At 54.8% G+C, this 23,559-nt stretch overlaps 1 protein-coding gene across 1 annotated transcript; it reads right to left on the bottom strand.

The window, feature by feature from the left end:
• Positions 1-3,446: 3,446 nt before the first annotated feature.
• Positions 3,447-23,278, bottom strand: OAS3 (2'-5'-oligoadenylate synthetase 3; the record flags this gene model as incomplete). Its single annotated transcript, XM_080717766.1, has 16 exons — positions 3,447-3,797; positions 3,961-4,108; positions 4,985-5,223; positions 5,716-5,891; positions 7,681-7,966; positions 8,327-8,500; positions 11,179-11,323; positions 11,685-11,932; positions 13,603-13,778; positions 14,694-14,970; positions 15,796-16,140; positions 16,479-16,632; positions 17,699-17,937; positions 19,640-19,815; positions 20,754-21,036; positions 23,093-23,278. The coding sequence occupies 16 exons, from the start codon at positions 23,276-23,278 to the stop codon at positions 3,447-3,449; spliced, it is 3,603 nt and encodes a 1,200-aa protein (XP_080573892.1).
• Positions 23,279-23,559: the final 281 nt, after the last annotated feature.

The following is a 23,559-nucleotide window of genomic DNA, read 5'->3' as shown; positions in this document are numbered from 1 at the left end:
CCAGCTACTTAGTGACGCCCTTGGCAACTCAGTGAGACCCTGTTTCAAAATAAAGAATAAAAAATAGGGCTGGGGCGTAGCTCGGAGGTAGAATGCCCCTGGGTTCCATCTTTGGTGCCCCCCCCCCAAAAAAAAGTAAATAAATCAGTTTGAATGAGTCAAGGTCTCCAGATACTTGCTTTTGTTCTAGATCTTTCTGGTATTGTAAGATGAGATTAACATTTGTATCAGAGTTGTTGGGTTGGGGGCACAGGCCCGTACTCTTAGTACTTGGGAAGCTGAGATTGCGGGTGTGAGGACAGCTTCAGTGAGTAGCAGACTCTCATTAACCTAGAGAGATCCTGTTTCCAAATAAACATAAGATAGGGATGAAGGTGTAGCTTGCAGGAAGAATGTCCCTGGGTTCAATCCCCAGTGCCACAAAAACCAACCACACAAAGACATTTATTCTTTGTTTAGAGGCAGGGTCTCACTAAGTTTCGCAGGGCCTAAGGAGCTGAGGCTGTCCGAGAATCCCGATCCTCCAGGCTCAGCCTCTCATACAAAAACATTTAAATCAGTAGACGTGGAGTACAGTAAATGGCCCACCAACTGTGATGGGCCTTATCTAATCAGTTGATTGCCTTACTAGAAGAACAGCCGGAGCCTGAGCTTCCTTAAGGGAGCGGCCTCGCCAGCACACCCCTTGCTTGTCAGCTGGAGTTGTAGATAAATACCAGCTCTTCCCCCGGGCCTCTAACCTGCCAGCCACCCTGCAGATTCCGGGCTTGCCAGTGAGAAGAAATCACATAAGCCAATTCTCTTTTTAACAAAATCTCAGAATTTAGCCGGGCGTGGTGGCGCACACTTGTCATCCCCGCGCTTGGGAGGCGGAGACAGGAGGATCGCGCAGGTTCGAAGCCAGCCGCGCTGGCTTCAGAGACCCTGTTTCCAAATAAAAATATATATTAAAAAAAAATAGGCCTGGGAGTGTAGCCCGGAGGTAGAAAGGCTTCCAGGAACACCTATTTTTTATTCTTTATTTTAAAACAGGGTCTCACTGAGTTGCAAAGGGCCTCCCTAAGTAGCTGAGGCTGTCAGAAAACCGGGGTCCTCCAGTCTCAGCCTCCCAAATGCTAGGATTACAAGCGTGCGCCACTACGCCTGGCTAAGACTTTTTTTTTTGGTGGGGGTTACTGGGGGTTAAACCCAGGGGTATTCTACCTCCAAGCTATACCCCCAGCCCTAATTTATTTTTATTTTGAAATGATTTCACTAGGTTGATGAGAGTCTCACTTCTTGCTGAGGCTGGCCTCCAACCTGCAATCCTACCATCTCAGCCTCCCAAGTACTGTGATTACAAGCATGTGCGCCACCACACCCAGTTTATAAAACTTATTTTTCAGAGAACAGGAAACTCAGAGAAGTGGAGACATTTTTCCCAAGGTTACACGGCTAGCATGTTATCTGGCTAATTCTTCTTTCTTTCTTTCTTTCTTTCTTTCTTTCTTTCTTTCTTTCTTTCTTTCTTTCTTTCTTTCTTTCTTTCTTTTTTTGTGGTACTGGGGTTCCTGGAAGCCCTTCTACCTCCGGGCTACACTCCCAGACCTCTTTTTACATTTTTTGTTTTTAAATTTGGAAACAGGGTCTACTAAGCCAGCGCACGCGGCTGGCTTCGAACCTGTGCGATCCTCCTGTCTCTGCCTCCCAAGCGTGGGGATTACGAGCGTGCGCCACCACGCCCGGCCTATCTGGCTAATTTCTGACTTAAACACGGGCAGATTTCAAAGCTCATGCTTCATGTGATATTTAAAAAAATTTTTATTTAAAAATCATGTGAAATGCCAAGAAAGCCAGCAAGCTGAACATAAAGATTTCCCTGAGTTTCTTCACCTAGAATATTTGATGCTCCCCCATCCCACACATCCCCTGAAGATGAAAATAAAAAAGGAAAGGGGAGGGAGGTCGACCAGTTGTCTCATTCTTGACCCGGTGGGGGGTGCAGACTGCCCGATATTATACACCCTTCCTGGGAAGTACCTTAACCTATATTCCTGAAGAAGAAGAAAATAGATACTTTGTTACATAAACACAGAACCAAGACCAATTTGGAACATAGCAGTGACAGTGTTACCACCTGTCATTCTGTGTACATTGTATCCATTCAGATGTTAGAATCCCCCAGCGGTTACAATGTTAAGTCATCCAAGGTCACAGGTGAGCTCCAGGAAGTCCGCTCGGAAGGGGGTGGTGACTTTGTTCCTGGGATCATCCCCTCGGTGCTCAATCCGGCCCCTATCAGCGGGCGAAGGGGCCAGCGGAGCGCGCTTCTCCATACAGTGGCCCATGGTTAGCAGTAACAAGGGCGGCGGCGCCAGCTCACGCTCCAACGCAGACGGACCTTGAAAATCTAACGTTACACTGTCATCCCAGGACTGAGGAGGCGGAAGCAGGGGGATTGCGGGTTCGAGGCCAGCCTCCTCAACTTAGCAAAATCCTGTTTCTAAAAGAGAAATATAAAAGGGCTGGGGGTGTAGCTCAGAGGGAGAAGGCCCCTGGGTTCCATCCGTACCATAAAAAGAAAAGCTGCACATCTCCCGCTGCCGTTTGTAGGAAATGTTTGCAATAGACACACAGTAGGATCGGTGGTTTCCAGGAATCAGCTGGCGAGGGGTGGGGTCAGTGAAGGAATGAGGAGAGGACGCTAATAAGTTTCAGGCTCCTTTCAGGAAAATGAAAACGTCTGTGACACCAGGGTCTACGGCAGGGTGTATGGCTGGTGTAAATTTTGCAAGTATTCCAACTACAAACCTCGGGAACACACTAAAACTGCACACTGAATTATACATTATTATTATTATTATTATTATTATTATTATTATTATTATTATTATTGCTCAGTACTGGAAACAGAACCCAGGGCCTCACACGTGTTAGGCATATGTGTTGTACTGAGTTGTACCCGTAGCCTTTTTTTTTTTTTCCAATACTAGCGAGAACCAGGGACATTCTACCTCTGAGCTACACCCCCAGCCCGATTTTTATTCTTTATTTTTGAAACACGGTCTCACTGAGTTGCGGAGGGCCTAAGTAGCTGGGGCTGGCTGTGACCCTGAGATCCTCCAGTCTCAGTCTCCCATGTACTGGGAGACTTTATTTTTGAGACATGGAGTTGCTAGCTGCCAAACTTGCAATCCTCCTGCCTCAGCCTCCCGAGCTGCCGGGAACGCGGGGACGCCCCACCACGCCAGGATCCATCTTTTCCTCTCGGTGCCCAGGCCAGACATTGCTAATCAATCATGGCACCCAGACCACTGCTTTCCTTCAGGGCACTTCATCCACGGCAGACATCACTCATCGATTACAGACTCTTTGCCAGGGAACGTGCTTGGGCTTGGGAAGACAGAGAGGCCACTGGAAGGCAGGGATGGTTTGGGCAAGAAGGCGATGTGCGTTCCTTTGGGTGGTCAGAGGAAGGCGGGGAGGCACGGGCGTCCCTGGCTGGATGGGATGAGGGACGAGGCCTGGGTGCAGCCGCAGAGTGGGGGCTGTGGAGAGGCTGGAAGTGCAGGCTGGAGCCGCACGCCGTGGCCTGGACCCCGGGCTCGGGCTGCAGGAGGCAGGGGCGTGCCTGGCTGATGCCAGGTGCTGCGTAGGAAGCAGGAGGGCAGGGGGAGGTTGGGAGAGCGGGAGGTGGGAGACCAGGTGTCAGATGGTCTGAGGATGACGGTGGATCTCCCACACAGGCGCAGGGCACCCCGAGTTGCTCCGTGCAGGCGGCTGGTGTCCACATCTGTCCAACCAGATCGACCACCGCTCTTTCAGATTTCACAGGGCAGCCTGGGGAAAGGGTAACATGGGAGGCGCTGGCACCGGACAGGGTGCCGAGGCCTGGGAACACACCAGGGGCCTGCCCGGGCCCTCTCCAGCCACAAAGCACCCACCGAGGCTCAGCCCTCCCTGCAGCCCGCGTCCCCTCACCTTCACGGGCCAGGGTTGGATGGGGGTACCGTCGCGGCCCAGGCAGCACAGGGCGGAGGAGCAGGCCACCGCCTCCTTGGCCAGCAGGTCCCAGCGGGCGCTGTGACCCAGGTTCCCTGTGGGGTCGGCTGGATCCAGGATGATAGGCCTGCAATTCCATCCAGGGTCAGCCTTGCTCCTGAGGACACCTAGGTGTCCACCCGCGGCATCGGCGGGCCACTCCTCACCCGGGGCGATGCCCCAGTGCTCAAGGCCCACCCTCTACACACAGAACAACTTCCATGCTGCGCCAGGCAGACATTACTAATCAACCCCTGAGCTAATGCTCACCTCTCACAGGGAAAACAGGCATTGTTAATCAATCACAGAGACGGTCCTACCACTTCCCCTGCTGAGTGGAAACTGCGTGGGCTACTCTTTACATCAGGGGAATCACAGTGTCATAGTCTTTTTCTTTTTCTTTTCTTTCTTTTTATTTTTTGGTGGTACTGGGGTTCCTGGAAGCCCTTCTACCTCTGGGCTACACTCCCAGACCTATTTTTTAAATATTTTATTTGGAAACAGGGTCTCTTAAGCCAGCGCACACGGCTGGCTTGCCTCAGTTGGCTTGAGACCCTGTTTCCAAATTAAAAAAAAAAAAATTGGTCTGGGAGTGTAGCCCGGAGGTAGAAGGCCCTTGGGTTCCATCCCCAGTACCACCAAAAAGTAAATATAAAAAATAAAAATAAAGCCGGGTGTGGTGGCGCACGCTTGTAATCCCCGTGCTTGGGAGGCAGAGACAGGAGGATCGCGCAGGTTCGGAGCCAGCCGCCCTGGCTTAGGAGACCCTGCTTCCAAAAATAAAAAATATTAAAAAATAGGTCTGGGAGTGTAGCCCGGAGGTAGAAGGGCTTCCAGGAACCCCAGTACCAAAAATAAATAAATAAATAAAAAGATGGCTTCTAGAAAGCAGCGCTGTGCCCTGGGAGGCGGGGAGGGGGGGCGCGGCCCAGCCCCAGACCCCGGGACGGGGCTGGACTTGAACCTGGGCTTCTGAAGCTGCCTCTTCAGGAAGTCCCCGACGGCCGCGTCCTCGGCGCTGTAGTTGACGGTCCAGTAGACGCGGAGCTGGCGGTACTGACTGACCAGCTCCAGGACTGTGCGGAAGCCCTCGGCCATGTTGAACTGGGGGTCCCGGCCGCCCTGCTCCCAGGCGTACACCGTCAGGAGCTCCAGCCCATGCTGGGGGGGCAGGGAGCCTTTCCCCTTGGGCATCTTGTAGCACTGGGGGACGAGGAGAGAGATGTGTTGGTCCACACTGGCAAACTCGTGTGTGTGCGTGTGTGTGTGTGTTACATACCAGTGATTGAACACAGGGGTACTCTACCTCCAAGATACACCCCCAGATCTATTTTACTTTTTATTTTGTAACAGATTCCTGCTAGGTTGAGGAGTGTCTCACTACTTTCTGAGGCTGTCCTCCAACCTGCGATCCTCCTGCTTCAGCCTCCCAAGTACTGGGATGACAGGTGTGCGCCACCGTGCCCGGCCCATGTTGGCAAACTTTTAACAAACATCTACATGTGCCCGGCAGCCTGCTGCCCGTTACCCCATCGGACTCTGGGGCCTGGTTGTATCATCCCCAATTCACATCCCAGGGCTACGGTGTGACTGTATTTTGCTCCGTCAACCCAGGGTTCCGGCCAGCCTGGCACAGTGCCCGGGAGGCAGAGGCAGCCCGCCGGTTGGCAGCGGGAGCCCGTGCCCGCGCCGCACCTGCCGGTACCAGTGCTTCACCAGGCGGATGAGGCTCTTCAGCTTGGTGGGCCGAGAGACGATGAAATCCCGCTGCAGCTCCGTGAAGCAGGTGGAGAACTCGCCCGCGCTGTTGTAACTGCGGATCAGGTCCGCGTAGACTTGAGGGTCGGGCCTGGAGCCGGAGACCAGCTGGCCTAGCGCGCAGGAGAAGGTGACAGTCACCGCGACCCACAGGACCCCAGTGGGACCAGCCTCGGAAGGGCTAAGACCCCGGTGGGCCCTTCTCGAAGGGTGGTCTGAGACCCACTGGGAGGCCAGCGGGTGTTTTTAGAGGGAACTTAGATGTAGCCCAGCCCAGCAATAAATCCCCACTGAGAATAATATTCTCTCTTTTCTGCCTTAAAAAAAAAAATTCTAAGGCTGGGCGTGGTGGCGCACGCTTGTAATCCCCAAGCTTGGGAGGCGGAGACAGGAGGATCGCGCAGGTTCGAAGCCAGCCACGTGCTGGCTTAGGAGACCCTGTTTCCAAATAAAAATATAAAAATAGGTCTGGGAAGGTAGAAGGGCTTCCAGGAACCCCAGTACCACCAAAAAAAAAAAAATCTACTGGGTTAGTGAAGCTGTTTGTAACTCAGTGAGAACCTGTTTCAAAATAAAGAATAAAAAATAGGGCTGGGAGTGTAGTTTGGAGGTAGAATGCCCCTGGGTTCAATCTCTGGTACCAAAAAAAATTTTTTTCTACTAGGAATTAAACCCAGGGACATTCTGTCTCCAGGCTATACTCCCAGCCCTTTTTTCTTTTTTTATTCAGAAACAGGGTCTCACTCAGTTGCTGAGGGGCTCGCTAAATTGCTGAGGCTGGCCTGGATCTTGTGACCCTCCTGGCTCAGTCTTCCAAGTACTGGGATTATAGATGGGCACCTTCATGCCCAGACACCCCTCTCTTTTCTAGGGGACTAAGGACTGAACCCAGGAACTGAACTGGGCTACATCCCTGGCCCCTCTTCTTTTCATACTGAGACAGAGTCTTGCTAAGTTGCTGAGAGGTGGCCTCCAGCCCGTGACCCTCCTGCCTCAGCCTCCAGGGCCACTGGGATCCCAGGCGTGCGCCGCCATGCCCGGCTAAAGGCGTTCCTCCGGATCAGCACTCCGGCTCCCTGACCTGAGGAGCTGAAGGGAGTCAGAGTCATTTCTGCATGAATCTCTCCTTTGTTACTTGTTCTCCCCAACTGGGGACCAGATATATTTAGAGGCGGGCGATTCTCACAATCTGCAAACTCTCCAATCCAGACTCAGAACTAAAGAGATTTGTATCTGTTTTGTTCAGGACTTTTTTTTTTTTTTTTTTTTTTTTTTGTGGTACTAGGGGTGGAACCCAGAGGCTTTCTACCTCCAGGCTATACTCCCAGACCTTTTTTATATTTTATTTGGAAACAGGGTCTCACTAAGTTGCTGAGAGCCTCACTAAGTAGCTGAGGCTGGCTTCGAACCTGTGCGATCCTCCTGTCTCAGCCTCCCAAGCACGGGGATTACAACCCTGCGCCACCACGCCCGGCTCTGTGTTCAGGATTTTTCTCCTGGTCCTTGAAGAGTCCCAAGCACAGGAAAAAAAAAAAAGGCATTTTTTATTTAATTATTCCTCTTTACTTTGTGGTACGGGGGAGTGAACCTCGGGCCATTCCACCTCTGAGCTACATGCTCAGCTCTTTCTTTATCCTTTCTCCTTCTCTCTCTCTCTTTTTGGTTTGAAACAGGGTCTCGCCAAGTTGCCAAGGGGCTTGCTAAGTAGCCGAGGCTGGCTGCGAACCTGCGGTCCTCCTGTCTCAGCCTCCCAAGCGCTGGGATGACAAGCCTGTGTCACCAGGCCCGGCTAAAGTGCATGTACTGAATGAAACGCACGGAGGCCTGGGCGTGAGTAGGCCGCCTGGACGACTGTCCGTGTGCGTCCCGCCTCTGTCCTCCCCCGTTGGGCCCGCGCCTCACCGAGGGCGTCGAAGGCGGGCAGCACGTCGAAGTCCACGCTCTGGTCCAGCATCGTGCGCGAGGTCAGCGTGAAGCTCAGCACGCGGGGGTTCTCCCACTTGGGGATCTCAAACTTCACCTCGAAGCGCCGCTGCTGCTGGCAGGCCTCGAGCTGCGCACGGATCTCGGAGATGATCTCCGCCCGCCGGGCGCCCTGCTCCGTGAAGTGGCCGAAGCAGCTGAGGAACACCACCAGGTCAGCGTCCGAGCGGCCGCGCAGGGCCGTGCCCTTGGCCGAAGAGCCACCCTGGGGAGGACACGGCAGGCGGCTGGGCGGCTGGACGCCCTCCGCCCGCCCCAGGGCTCCGGATCCTGCCCTCCTGTGTGACCTTGGGCAAGGTGCCCGACCTCTCTGTCCCCCATCTTCAGTATGGCATAATTGGAAGAAAATGAAATAATAATATTTCATTATTAATATTATTAACACACATCTGGGCCTGGTGGCGCACGCCGTGATCCCAGTACTTGGGAGGCCAAGACAGGACGGTCAGAGGTTCCAGACCTGCTGGGCTGACCCGGGATCCGGCTCCTGCCTCTGCCACCCACCTGGACCATGTTCTGGGTCCTTCTCCGAGCCCGCCCGGCCGGCAGCTCCCGTGGGCCTCACCTTGACCACCTTGAGCACTTTGGTGGGAGAATTCTGGAAGCAGTTTTCCCGCAGGAAGGAGCAGATGGTGTCCACGGCTTTGTTCACCTGGGTCAGGAACTGGCGGTTGGGCTGGAGAAAGTCACAGATGAACTTGTCGAGGTCCCCGGCCGGGGTTTGGTGGAGAAGAGCCGGCTGCAGAGAGAAGCCAGGGAAGCCGGCTAAAGCCAAGACTCCCACTGAGCTCTTAACCCCTGGCCCCTGGTTGTTTGCTGAGGACAAGCCCCCCCCCCCCCGCCCCATCTCCAGCACCCCCTTTTCCTTCTCAGCAGGTTGGCAGGTTCTGCAGGGATCTGACTTTTGAGTTCTGGTTTCATCAGTAATGCACGGCCTCAGTTTCCCCATTTCATTTCATTTCATTATTTTTCATACTGGGGATTGAACCCAGGGTGATTCTACCTCTGAGCTACACCTCCAGTCCCTTTTTAATTTTTATTTTAAGCCGGGCGTGGTGGCTCACGCTTGTAATCCTAGCATTTGGGAGGCTGAGACTGGAGGATCGCGGTTCGCAGACAGCCTCAGCTACTCAGTGAGGCCCTCTGCAACTCAGTGAGACTCGGTTTCAAATTAAAAAAAAAAAATAGGGCAGAGGGTGTAGCTCGGAGGTCGAATGCCCCTGGGTTCCATCCCCAGATCCGCAAAAAAAAAAAAAAAAAAAAAATTTATTTTAAAACAGGGTATCACAAAGTTGTTGAGGGGATTGCTAAGTTGTGGAGGCTGGCCTTGAATCTGTGATCCTTCTGTCTCAGAAGGATCCTCCTGGGCTGGGAGGCAGAGACAGGAGGATCGCACAGGTTCGAAGCCAGCCGTGCGCGCTGGCTTAGGAGACCCTGTTTCCAAATAAAAATGTAAAAATAGGTCTGGGAGTGTAGCCTGGAGGTAGAAGGGCTTCCAGGAACCCCAGTACCATAAAATAAAATAAAATAAAATAAAATAAAATAAAATAAAATAAAATAAAAGAAGGATCCTTCTGTCTCAGAAAGATCCTTCTCCCAAATATTGTGTGTGGAGAATGCAAATGCCAGAGGCAGTTTGATATTTGCCTAGGATAGATCTAAGGGTCATGGAAAGTCATGACTGGACTGTTGAACTGATTGAAAGGAGCCCGTTCCTCCAGCAATCCCAGTACTTGGGAGGCTGAGACAGGAGGGTCACAGGTTCGAGGACAGTCTTAGCAACCAGCGAGATTCTTACCAACTCAGCACGACCCTGTTCCCTGTGTTTCTTGCTGGCGCCAGTTCCTGAATATCCTGCTTATTAAATGTCTTAAGAATCCTCTGCACACCCTCTGCAGTTTTCTTTCTACCCATTATCTCAAGGACTTTCTGAGTGGGCGTGGTGGCGCACGCTCGTCATCCCAGCATTCGGGAGGCTGAGACCGGAGGATCGCGGTTCGCGGACAGCCTCAGCTACTTAGTGAGGCCCTCTGCAACTCAGTGAGACCTTGTTTCAAAATAAAGAATAAAAAATAGGGCTGGGGGTGTCGCTCAGAGGTAGAATGATCCTGGATTCCATCCCCAGTACTGAAAAAAAGGACTTTCTACAGGTGTCCTGCAGTTTGCCCAGTTAACTATTACCTCAAGGTCTCCCTGCATGTTTACCCGTTAAACATCCCCTCCTAGACTCTGCGCGTGCGCAGCAGTATCCAAACCATGACCTTCCCACTTAGGGTGATAATAAAAGCTGCGGATGGACCAGTGTCCAGCGGGGCCTTTGCCTCAGAGTGAGGCCCCTGGCTGCCCCTTCCGATCTGCTCTGTGTCTGGGTCATCATTGTCCTCTAGGGCGCTGCTGGATATCACCCACGACTGGGATGACGGGCCTGCACCGCTGCAGCTGGCCAGTTTCTCGATTTGAAACGGGTGCAATAGTGAGTACAATACAATATCCGTTTGGAAGACACAAATGGTTACAATATAATACAATATTGTATTGTACAATAGAGTACAATGAAATGGGTACAATAATATCCTTTTGGAAGATACACATGGTTTACGTCTCACTGGACTACTGTTGAAGGTTGGGCACTGGTTACGAGGCTCTCACCGAAAAATAGCCCAGTGTGAGCATATCTCATCTGCTATAATTTAGACATGGTTTGTCCCCAAAGGTTCATGTGTTGGAGGCTTGGTTCTCAGGGTGGTGGCAGGGGGTCCTTTAAGAGGTGGAGCTTAGGGGGAGGCTCCTGGGGGCACCACCCTCAAGGGAACCCTGAGATAGTTTTCCTCAGAGGGAGCTGGTGTAAGAGTGAGGCCAGCCCTAAATTGTTCTCTGGCTTTCTGTCCCCAGATGTGGTCTCTTCCCCCCCCACACCCTCCTGCTGTTCCCCACAGGGTCCTCGACAGAGCTGAGCTGATCTGGGCACCACAGCCTTGAACCTCCTGAAATGTGAGCCCAACACACCTCCTTTCTTTATAAATTTTCCCAGTCTCCGGTAGTTTGTTACAGTAACAGAAAACGGACTAATACAGTATCCTTTCATAAGATACAAATGGTCTATGTCTCAAGTTGGTTTCCTTAGAAGTAGAGCCTGATGTGGGAGTTCTTGTGCAGCCAAATTAACTGGGGTCAGAGGTCACAGGAGACGGGACAAGAGGGCAGCAGCAGAGGGCGAAAAAGAGATGAGCTTGTGCCTGGTCCCTCGGGCAGCTCAGGGGGTGTGACTCACATCCTAGAATTGGTCCAGCCCCAAGAAGGCCAACCCCGTAACCATCAGCAGCCAACAGTCCTAGCAGCTGCAGACCCCGAGCTGGCAGGTAGCGGGCACCTGGCAGGGCTCCACCAGGGCCACCGCCTGAGGGCCCCGCGTCTTACCATCACATCCCAGGGCTGCACAGGGCTCCCGTCCTTACTCATAAGGCAAGCCTGTGTCTCCAGGGCTGCCGCGCTCTGGGCCAGCAGCTCCCAGCTGCCCTGGCCCACGTTCCAGGTGGGGTCAGCAGGGTCCAGGACCAGGGGCCTAGGAGCAGAGTGGGTGGGCAGGAGAGTGGGTGAAAAGACCATGGGCGGCTGGCCTGGGAAGGGGCACGGGTGTTGGGAAGAGTGTCAGGCCCACAGGGTTGGTCCTTCTCACCCTAGGTCACTCAGTTCCCAATGGCTGCCTTTTCAGAAAGCTACTGGGTGGCCCTTTACTTTGAGAACTGGCATTTTATTGTGCTAATAAAACTGGGTCTGGTTTTTCCTGGGGCTCCTGTGGGTACATCTCCTCATCAGCGTCCAGGGGCAAGCAAAACGAGGGGTGGGACTGGGGACTCACACTCCATCCTGGGCCCTCCGGGACACCCGGGTGACAGCGGGGTGTAGGGGAAGTGGGGGTGCACCTGGGCTTCCGAAGCTGGCCGAGCAGGTGTGTTCGCAGAGCCGGCTCCTCGATGCCGTAGTTCACTGTCCAGTACACGCAGAGATGCCGGTGCTGCTGGACAAGCCCCAGGACAGTCCGGAGGCCTTGCGCCATGTTGAAACCGTCCTTCGCACAGCCCTGCTCCCAGGCGAAGATGGTCAGAAGCTCCAGGGCGTAGGCTGGGGGCAGAGAGGCGGGCGCTGGCTGATGTTTGTTTTGAGCTGCGACCTGTCACCAAAGGCCACACAAGGATGAGTGTGAGTGGGCGCCATTGCACGCTGTGTAAGGCCCCCCTAAGCACTGGGGAAGAGGACGGATGTGTAAATCAGAGCCACAGGAAGACCCAACAGCGATGGCCCGCCTGGTACTTTTCTTCTTTTTTCCTTCCTTCCTTTCTTTCTTTCCTTTCTTTTCTTTTTTGGTGGCAATGGGGAGTAAATCCAGGGCTATTTTACCTCTGAACTGCACCTCCAGACTTCTTTTTTCCAGTACTGGGGATGGAACCGAGGGGCATTCTGTCTCCGACTTACATCTCCAGCCCTATTGTTTATTTTTTTAGTTTGAAACAGGGTCTCACTGTTGCAAAGGGCCTCACTAAGTAGCTGAGGCTGTCCGTGAACTACAATCCTCCTGTCTCAGCCTCCCAAATGCTGGGATTACAAGTGTGCGCTGTCATGCTCGGCTCAGACTCTTTTTGTTGTTGTTGTTGTTGCTGTTGTTGTACTGGAGATGGAACCCAGCGGCATTCTGCCTCTGACCTACATCAGCCCTATTTTTTTTTTCTTTTTTCTTTAAAACAGGATTTCATTAAATTGATTGAGTGCCCCCCCTTCGGTACTGAGGACGGAACCCAGGGGCATTCTCCCTCTGAGCTACACCTGCAGCCCTAGTTTTCATTCTTTATTTTGGAACAAGGTCTCACTGAGTTGCAAAGGGCCTCACTAAGTAGCTGAGGCTGGCCTTGAACTCCCTCAGCCTCCCGTCTTGGCCTCCCAGATGCTGGGATGACAAGAGCCACCACACCGGTCTCTAAGTTGCTGAGGGTTTTCTCCAACCTGTGACCCTCCCGTCTCAGCCTCTCAAGCACTGGGATTACAGGCGTGCACCACCGTGCCCAGCAGTACGCTTCATTTTACAGGCGGCTAAACTGAGGTCCAGAGGAGGCAGGGACTTGTCCTAGGTCACACAGCGAGGCTGAGAGCTTAGACCTCGGCTGGTCTGGCGTCTCTCCTCAAGGAGCTGTACACGAACAGCCAGAGCAGCGTGTCCATCTCGGTTTCCCGACACCCATCCCGACAGTTAGCGACAGTGGGCGCTCCACAGATGTTTGTTGGTGCATAAACACTCAAACGTTCGGTAAGGGAGCCCCAAGGGGTACTCAGGACTTAGCACAACTTGCGAAGAAGCGTGTTTCATCTGCGTGAAGACGGCAGCGTTTAGCAATGCCTCTGTGCACCAGGAATGCCATTAATTACATACATTAACGTAATCAATTTCAACATTAGCTGCGTAACATTGCAATCAGTCATATACTAGGACATCGGGTAATGATAAGAACTATTATATTATGGTTATTTGTGGAACAGCAGTGACAAAAAGGCCCAGAGGTGGAAAAGTTCAGAGAAATCATTAGGACTGAGAAGGAAGGAGAAACAGATGAGTTGCACAGGGCCCCGGACCCCCGGCTGCAGAAAACTAGGACTTTGGACTGGATGGAGAAAAAAAAGACACAACGACTTCCGGACTGGGCAGGGAGTGCAGGGTGGAGGAGGCGGGTTTTCCCGTCAGCCTGGCCAATGATATGCAAGGGAGGGAAAGTGCCTTTGTAAGGGAGGAGCTGATTGGCTGGGGCAGTTGCCATGACGATGTGGCTTCCTGGGACGCCACGGGGCACTCACGTGGCTGTACCAGCGCTTCACCAGCAGGATCAGGTTCTTGAGCTTGGCCGGGCGCGTGTTCACGAAGTTCCTGCGCAGCTCGGCGAAGCAGGCCGCGTACTGGCCCCCCCGGCAGCCGCTGTCGAGGAGGGTCGAGTACACCTGGGGCTGAGGCTTGGCGCCAGGACCCAGCGGCCCTGTGGACATTTAAAGACAGTCTGAGTGTGCAGCCCTGCGTGAAGACGGCAGCGTTTAGCAATGCCTCCGTGCACCAGGAATGCCATTAATTACATGCATTAGCGTAATCAATTTCAACATTAGTTGCATAACACTGCAATCAATCATATACTAGGACATCGGGCAATGATCAGAGCTATTATATTATTGTTATTTGTGGTGCTGTGGACTGAACCCAGAGTCATGCTACCTCCACGCTACACCCGCAGCCTTTTTTTTTTTTTTTTTTTTTCCCCAGAACTGGTGATGGAACCTAGGGATGTTCTACCTCCGAGCTACACCCCCAGCTCTATTTTTTTTTAAATTATTTTGAAACAGGGTCTCACTAAGTTGCAGAGGGTCTTACTCAATATAGCTGAGGCTGGCCGTGAACTTATGATCCTCCTGTCTCAGTCTCCCAAGTACTGGGATTACAGGCTGACGCCACCTTGTCCGGCTTACCTCAGCCCTTTTTATTTTACTTGTTTATTTTTTATTTGGAAACGGTCTGCTAAGTTTCTAAGAGTCTGGATAAGTAGCCTTGAACCTGTGATCTTTCTGTCTCAGCCTCCTAAGAACTGGGATAACAGGTGTGCACCACCCTGCCTGGCTTTTTTTTTTTAATTTTTATTATTATTATTTTTTTTGGTGGTACTGAGGTTCCTGAGAACCCTTCTCTGGATTACACTCCCAGACCTATTTTATATATATTTATTTATTTGGAAACAGGGTCTCTTATGCCAGCGAGGCTGGCTTCGAACTTTCATGATCCTCCTGTCTCCGCCTCCCACAAGCGTGCGCCACCATGCCCGGCTGGCTTTTTTTTTTTTTTAAACATGTGCCCTGGTCTCCTGAGATCCCTGTCTCTCTCCAAGGCACAAGTGGGCGCCCCTCACCCACGGCATCAAAGGCGGGCAGCAGGCTAACGTCCATCCGGCTTCCTAGGGCGCTGGACACCAGCTGGAAATGCAAAGTCTTAGGAGTGTCCTGCTCAGGAAACGTGAGGCTCAGGCCGGGGATGGGACACCAGGAGTCCAGCTGTGCCCGCATCTCCGTGAGGATCTCGGCCTGGCGGGGCCCCTGGTCCTTGAAGTTGGAGAAGCAGTTGAGGAAGAGGATAAATTCAGCGTCGCTGTCTCCCTTCAGTTCTGTGCCTCGGCCGAAGGAGCCGCCCTGAGGAGAGAGGAGCAGCTCGGACCGCTGACCCATCTGCGGTTGGGAAACGTCTCTCTTGCTGATGTAGGGCGCAGGGCCACCTCGAAAGAGGCAGAGGGCGTGAGCCCCGTGACCTCTGAGTCGTAGGGGCTTGGCTGAGAGACGGCTGCACCTGCCTGTACCCGCCTCTGGTCCACGGCGCCTGGGCAAAGGCAGACAGATGTGCAGCTGCTGATACCTGGGGTGGGGAGTCTGGGCAACGACCAAGCCCTTTACCACCTGTGGCCCCCCCCGCTCATCTGGATCAAGAGGTGCAAACTGAGGCCCCAGAGGCCGTGGGCCTGCAGGTTTGTTCTTTGGGTCTGTTTAATTATCATCCAATCAACCCATTGGTTCAATGATTCAGTGATCTGTTTGCCCATCAAATGTTTATTTTTATTTTTTTATTTTTGGTGGTACTGGGGTTCCTGGAAGCCCTTCTACCTCCAGGCTTCACTCCCAGACATTATATATATATATATAGTCTCTTAAGCCAGCGTGGCTGGCTCCGAACCAGCGCGATCCTCCTGTCTCCGCCTCCCAAGCGCGGGGATTACAAGCGTGCGCCACCACGCCCGGCCATCAAATGTTTATTTTTATTTATTCATTTCCTTTGGTGATACGGAAGGTTGAACTCAGGGGCTTTCTACCTCTGGGCTACACTCCCAGACCTTTATTTCCTTATTTTTTTATTTGTGAGGGAGTCTTGCCAAGTTGCCGAGGGTCTCACTAAGTTGCTGCGGCCAGCCCTGCGATCCTCCCATCTCAGCCTCCCAAGTGCTGGATTCTCGGCTCCAGACCCACCTTAATGACCCTGGAGGCCTTGTGCTTGCAGCTCTGCTGGAGGCAGCGCAGGATGCCGTCGGTGGCCTTTTTCATCAGCTCCTGGAACTTGGGGCTGGGCTTCAGCTGGTCCTGGATGAAGCGGTCCAGATCCTTGCTTGGGATATGAGACAGCTCTAGGGCTGTCTCCGGCACAGAGGCAGCGATGCTGGCTGCCCTCGGGGGACCGGGGGCAGGACGGGAGGGCTGCTTGCTCCCTGTCCTTGGGCGCCCCTCCTGGAGGCCCTGGCTGTCAGTGGGGGGCCCCTGTTCAGGGTCTCGCTGGATGGGGTGGCCCAGACCTGGGCACCCAGCACGTGGAAGGCCCTGGAAGGTCATTGAAGGGGTGAGTCACCAGGTGCAGACGTCTCTGCGCCCACCCAAGTCCTCTTCTCAGCCACCCTGCCCTTTGTGCAGCTGGGGAGACTGAGGCTTAGGGTGGGGTAGTGGGAGACATGGCGGCTCTGTGCAGATTAGAAGGAGCCTTTTGGGGAGGAAGGTAAAGTGCAAGAAGGTGCCCCCTGTGGTGGGCGGAGGGGCCTGGTAAGCAGACGATGCTGCGGACAAAGGTGCTCCTTCCTCCGGCAGTCTCAATGGTGACCAGGACCCTCCCTCACCCCATGCAAAATCCAAGGGCCCTGGGACCCCCCCCTCCCCCAATTTACCGGCCCCTCCCAGGGCTGCACAGGGTCCTTGTTTGCTTGCAGAAAGCACGGCTGGTCATAGCAGGACTCGGCCTCCCGGGCCAGCACACCCCAGAGCCGGGCTGCCCCGCTGCCCACATCCCAGGTGGGGTCCGCTGGGTCCAGGATGACAGGCCTGCAGCACAGCGACAGGTGCTGGTGAGCAGGGAGGTCGAGGTCGGGGCTCCAGACCCAGCTCTGGGTCCGTCCCGCCTCTGCTGCGTGCCAGCTGTGTGTCCTGGGCCGGATGACTTGAGAGCTCTGGGTCTAGACTTCTCCCTTGCGAAATGAGGACGACAGTGCCTACATTGATGGGAACTGTAGAGGTTAACTGTGAGCAGTGGTCCTGAATCCCGGCTGCACGATGGTATCACGAGATACCAGGGACTCTGGTGTCACTCGCTCTGGGGACTCTCGAGTTATACCGTGCGATCTGGCGATTTCATCCCCAGGTTCTACCTTCACGGACGCAGATGAAGAAAACCACACACAAAGACTCTTCTACTTGTGACAGCCCCAAACCGGAAGCAATCCGAAGATCCATCATCGATGGAAGAAAATCATACCATGATAAATCTACCCAGAGGAATACTATGTACCCATGAGAAAGAATCAACAGCTATGCCGACTCTACAGATGGGTCTCAGAGGCTGAACGCTGAGAAAGAGAAGCCAGACACAAACAGACGTTCTCTATGGTCCCATTCAAGTAAGATTTAAAATCAGGGGAACCTCTGATGACCAAAGTCAGAACAGAACAGAGCCTTTGCTGCATCGCTGACTGGGAAGGCTGGAAATAGTCTCTGCCATTCTGGGTTGAGTTTTGCAGACATTACTAGACAGTCATCAAGATGTATGTATTATATATTAGTAAAACACTCACACAAAACACGTGTGGCCTGAACACTGTTATTAATTTTAACTCACCAGGTGATTCTAAGGTACGCAAGCCCTACCTCATCGCTCTTTACCAGCTCTGCCTGAGCCCTACCTCATGGCCGCTCACTAGCTCTCCCTGAGCCCTACCTCATGCCGCTCAGCAGCTTGGTCCGAGCCCTACCTCATCGCTTTTTACCAGCTCTGCCCGAGCCCCTACCTCATCACCGCTCAGCAGCTCGGCCCGAGCCCTACCTCATTGCTGTCAATTAGCTCCCTGTGGCCTGGGGAAAGGAAAGGAGAGCAGGTGTGGGCGTTAGGAAGTACCTGGGTCTCTCAAGCTGCCTCTGCAAGAACTTCCTGATGTCAGGGTCCTCGAAGCTGTAGTTGACGGTCCAGAAAATGCACAGGTGCTGGTACTGCTGGACCAAGCCCAGGACAGTGCGGAGGCCCCGGGCCAGGCTGAAGGCCTCCTTCCCGCAGCCCTGCTCCCAGGCAAAAATGGTCAGCAGCTCCAGGGCGTAGGCCAGAGGCAGCGTCGTCCTCCTGGCCTCCTGTGGACACACCTGTGGGAGGATGGGAGGGGTCAGCGGGTAGCGGGAGAGAGCTTGCTCTCGGTACAACTCCACTGGCCATCTTGGGCTCCAAGCTGGGGAGCCCGCAGGCTGGCCGGGACAAGATGCTTTGCTCACACCTGCCCCAGGGGAACCTGGCATTTCTCACCTGTGCCCACTGCCGATGGCTTCAGCAAAGTGATGGGCTCACTTTCTGAGAGAGTGGAGGGGGAGCTCAAGCCCAAGGAGGCAGAGGCAGAGAGGGAGGTGGGGAGACCTGAAGCCACTGTCTACCCCCTAGCAAAGGGGGGACACCCTGGCAGGTGGCTGGCTGGAGATGGGACAGCGCCAGGCAAGGCGAAGGCCGGGTCGCCCTCTCTTCCCTGGAGTGGGAGCGGGGCAGCCGACCAGGGCTCTTTCCCTCCCTCCAGCCTCTGCCCCCCACCCACAAAATGAACTCGAGTTTCTGCAACATATACCCAGCTCCGTGTGGCGAACGGATCACTCTGTGCCGTGACAAGAGTCGCCGCCTCTGGGCTGGCCGGGAAGGGGCGCCTTGGCTGGAGAGGTGGCCCGCTGGCATGAGGGGCCAGCAGCCCTTCTAACGCTGCCCACCCCCGTCTGTGTGCACGAGAAACAAGCCCAGGCACCATGTGTACCCGGCACAACGTCATGCCAGAATCCTCCTAGCACCCAGGACACCTGGCTCCATAGTTTGACCTTTTAATAGCTACTACTACTCCCTGCCCTGGAGAATCCTGTCTATGTGAGAAGAACCAGAGGAAGACAGACTCTTATATTCCTTTTATATACAACTGGAGGAAGAAGAGGCCCAGAGAAGGCGAGACACTTGTCCAGGGTCACACAGCAAGTCAGTACAGAGCCAGAAATGGAATTCAGAATTCCACATTCCCAGGCCTGCCTCTGACGCACGGCCCAGCAGCAGGACCAAGCTCTGCACCCCGAGATCTGAGGGGGGCTTGCTTTCTCATCTCCAAGCACAGGCTGGGCGCGTCTCCCCGAATGCACAAGAGTCTATCAACGATCGCAGACAGCACAGGCTATAAAAGGCAAACGGTTTAGAAGACAACATGGGAAAATTCATTCTAGGGAGTCAGGATAGGGAAAGACCTCTGAAGGGACTCAAAGAACAAATCACTGGAGGAGATTAACATAGGCGATCACACTAAATTCAAATGCTTTAACAAAACAGAAGTTCAAGCTACAGGCTGGGAGATCACGTCTGCCTTCTATCACGTCCATAAGAATTAGCATCCACAATATATAAAGAGCCCCATCAAATCAACAACAAGAAGAGAGTTAAAAAAAAACAAAACGGACAGCCGGCGTGGTGGCGCACGCTTGTCATCCCCGCGCTTGGGAGGCAGAGACAGGAGGATCACGCAGGTTCAAAGCCAGCCTCAGCTACTTAGTGAGACCCTGTTTCCAAATAAAAATATAAAATAGGTCTGGGAATGTAGCCTGGAGGTAGAAGGGTTTCCAGGAACCCCAGTACCACCAAAAAAAAAAAAAAAAAAAAAAAAAGGAAAAAGACCATACACAGGCACTTCCCAGGAAAAGGCCCCACAGGGCTTCTAAACATAAGAAATTATTTTCACTATCGAGCAGAACAAGGAGAAAATATTTTCACTCTCATGAGGCACAAACCCAACAGTCAAATGTCCGGGGCCAGGACCCTCGCAAGCGGCCTCACCTGGCGGAACCAGTGTTTGACCAGCAGGATCAGGTTCTTGAGCTTGACCGGGCGCTGGTTCACGAAGTCCCTGCGCAGCTCGGTGAAGCAGGCGGCGTGCTCGCCCTCCTGGCAGCTGCTGCCCAGCAGCGCCCGGTAGACGGGGGGCTCCGGCCGGACTCCGCGGCTGAGCTGCCCTGGGGGCAGAGACGGGGGTCAGGAAGGATGCTGAGGTCGCAGCATGGGGCGGCCTGGAGCTGAGCTCAGCCTGGGACTTGGGGGGCTGGGAAGAGTCCGCTTCCGAACAGGGGGGCGCCCCTCCTTCCTCCTGGGGCCAGCTGGCCCTAGGGCTGAAGCTCAGCAGCCCAAGATGGGAGGGCGCCCAAGATGGTTAGCCAGGTGGGAGGGCTTCCAAGATGGTTAGCCAGATGGGAGGGCGCTCAAGATGGTTAGCCAGATGGGAGGGCTTCCAAGATGGTTAGCCAGATAGATGGGAGGGCGCCCAAGATGGTTAGCCAGGCGGGAGGGTGCCCAAGATGGTTAGCCAGATAGATGGGAGGGCGCCCAAGATGGTTAGCCAGGCGGGAGGGCGCCCAAGATGGTTAGCCAGATAGATGGGAGGGCGCCCAAGATGGTTAGCCAGGCGGGAGGGCGCCCAAGATGGTTAGCCAGGCGGGAGGGGAAGGAGGAGGAGGGAGGAGGAGGAGGAGAAGAAGAAGGAGGAGGAGGAGGAAGAAGGAGGAAGGAGGAGGAGAGGGAGGAGGGAGGAAGAGGGAGGAGGGAGGAGGAGGAAGATGGGAAGGAGGAGGAGAGAGAGGGAAGAGGGAGGAGGAGGAGAAGGAGGAGGGAGAGGGGAAGGAGGAGGAGGGGAGGAGGAAGGAGGAGGAGAGGGAAGAGGGAGGAGGAGGGAGAGGAGGCTGGGCTGGAGATGCTTAGCTGGGGACCAAGGCTCTGGACAGCAGGACCTTGGTCTTCCTGGCCTGTATCTCGTCCGAGCCCAGTATGTTCAGTCAAGAAATTGAAGCCCAGAGCGGGCCGGAGCTCGGCGGGCCACACGGCGGGCAGACGCGGGCCAGGACCCGACGACACCTCGCTCCCAGGGCTCCTGCCCAAGCCCGGGCCGGCGGGGCCTCACCCAGGACGTCAAAGGCGGGCACCAGGCTGACGTCCAGCCAGTTCTCCAGGTCCACGGACGCCAGTCGGAACCGCAGGTCCGCGGCCTCGTCCTGTCCAGGAAACTGAAGGCTCAGGCCAGGGTCCAGGTCCCGCCGCCAGGCTTCCAGCAGCGCCCGCATGTCCTCGAGGACCTCCGCGCGGCGGGCCCTCTGGTCTTCAAACCTCTCGAAGCAGTCAAGGAAGATGACCACCTCAGCATCGCAGCCGCCCCTGAGGGCCGTGCCCCGGCCGTAGGCGCCTCCCTGCAGGAAAAATAACATAACAGGATCCTGCTGTCGCCAGTGTCAGTGGCAGGCGGCTGGGCTGGGTGGGGACGGTGGCCACGCAGCTCTAGGCGTGTGTGTGTGTGTGTGTGTGTGTGTGTGTGTGTGTGTAGGTGTTACGGGGGATTGGAACCCAGGGACCTTCTCCCTCTGAGCTGCAACCCCCAGCTCTATTTTATTTTTCATTCTGAAATAGGACCTCACTAAGTTGCAGAGGGCCTAAGTTGCTAAGGCTGTCCTCGAACCTTTGATCCTCCCGTCTCAGCCTCCCAAGTACTGGGATTACAGGCGTGCGCCACCATCTCCGGCAAGCTCTAGGCATTTAGCACCATGCGGGAAGGCAGGTCTGGGCAGCTAGGTCTGGGTTTTTAAGAGAAACAATTTTAATATGCAAGCGCATGGGGTTTTTTTTTGGGGGGGATTGAACCTAGGATCATTCTACCTCCGAGTTGTACCCCAACCCTAGTTTTTATTCCTTATTTTGTAACAGGGTCTCACTAAGTTGCAGAGGGCCTCAATAGTTGAGGCTGTCCATGAACCGCGGTCCTCCTGACTCAGCCTCCCAAATGCTGGGGTTACAAGCGTGCCCCACCACACCCGGCTCAAAGACTTTTCAGGAATATGTTCAAATCTACGCAAAAGAAGAGTTTAAGAGGTCTTTTGGTACTAGGCATGGCAGTGCATGGCTGTAATCCCGGTACTTAGGAGACAAGAGGATCGCAGGTTTGGGGCCAGCCCCAACAACTTAGCAATACCCTGTTTCCAAGTTTAAAATGAGGCCAGGCGAGGTGGCACGTGGGGGACTCCCGGTACTTGGGAGGCCGAGACAGGAGGATCGCAGGTTTGAGGACAGCCTTGGCAAGTGGTGAGACTTTCATCAAGTGAGCGAGACCCTGTTTCCAAACAACAAATAAAATAGGGCTGGGGGTGTAGCTTGAAGGTAGAATGCCTCTGAGTTCCATCCTCAGCACCGCACAAATTAAATAAATAAACAGGGCCGGGTGTAGCTCAGAGATAGAATGCACCTGGATTCAGTCTGTAGCACCATAAAAATAAATGTAAAAAGATCGTCTTTTGCTCCATTTTTCCAGCCCCCCCCCCATTCCCTCTTTTTACGTGATTTAAAAAGAAATCACAGCTGGGCGTGGTGGGCACGCTTGTCATCCCAGCTTTCGGGAGGCCGAGACAGGAGGATCGCGGTTTGTGGACAGCCTCAGCTACTATTTAGTGAGGCCCTCTGCAACTCAGTGAGACCCTGTCTCCAAATAAAGAATAAAAAATAGGGAAATAGGGCTGGGGGTGTCCCTCGGAGGTAGAATGCCCTGGGTTCCATCCCCAGTACCGCGAATAAATAAATAAATAAATATTAATAAATAAATATTTATTGGCACAGGGCCAAGAATCAGCCTCCCTGGATTGGGGTCTTTGCTGAACTGCTTCCAGGCCGGGCTGCGTTCCCCGTGCCTCAGTTTACCCACCTGTCAAGCAGGAGTTGAGAGCAGCTCCTGCTCAGGGGGAGCTTTGTGTCCTGGGGTGCCCAGCCCTGGCCTGGGTGGGCGAGCAGCACCAGGCCGCCCCCGGGGCTCTCCCCCCACCTTGGCCGTCCTCAGCACCCCGGGGCTGTCCCCCCACCTTGGCGGTCAGCACCCCGGGGCTGTCCCCCCACCTTGGTGGTCTTCAGCACCCCGGGGCTGTCCCCTCACCTTGGCCGTCCTCAGCACCCCGGGGCTGTCCCCCACCTTGGTGGTCTTCAGCACCCCGGGGCTGTCCCCCCACCTTGGTGGTCTTCAGCACCCCGGGGCTGTCCCCCCACCTTGGCCGTCCTCAGCACCCCGGGGCTGTCCCCCCACCTTGGCCGTCCTCAGCACCCCGGGGCTGTCCCCCCACCTTGGTGGTCTTCAGCACCCCGGGGCTGTCCCCCCACCTTGGTGGTCTTCAGCACCCCGGGGCTGTCCCCCCACCTTGGCCATCCTCAGCACCCCGGGGCTGTCCCCCCACCTTGGTGGTCCTCAGCACCCCGGGGCTGTCCCCTCACCTTGGCCGTCCTCAGCACCCTTGGTGCCGGCCCGGCGGCCCCCCTGCGCGCCCCGCGCTCCCGGGCGGCGGCCACCAGGGCGCCCAGCGCTTGCCTCGCGGCGCCCGAGAACCCGGCCGGCAGCTTCAGGCCCGATGCCAGCCCGTCCAGCGCGGCCGCCGGGGTGCGGGCCAGCGCCGCGTCCATGGCGCCCGGGCGAGGCAGGTGGGGGGGCGAGGACCGAGGACCGAGGGCAGGGGAGCCGCCCCGCGGCCGCGCCTCCTCCCAGCTCGGTCGGTTTCATTTCTTCCTCTTCCCCTCCTCCTTCTTTCTTCCTTCTTTCTGATTTCAGTTTCATTTCCTCCTCCTCCTCCCCTCCTCCCCCTCCCTCCTCCCCCTCTTCCCCCTCCTCCCCTCCTCCTCTTCCTCCCCCTCCTCCTCTCCTCCTCTCCTCCCCCTCCTCCCCTCCTCTCCTCCTCTTCCTCTCC

Source organism: Muscardinus avellanarius (assembly GCF_963383645.1).
Source record: "Muscardinus avellanarius genome assembly, chromosome: 21".
In the NCBI taxonomy this organism is placed as follows: domain Eukaryota; kingdom Metazoa; phylum Chordata; class Mammalia; order Rodentia; family Gliridae; genus Muscardinus; species Muscardinus avellanarius.
This window is presented reverse-complemented; position numbering and strand designations above follow the sequence as displayed.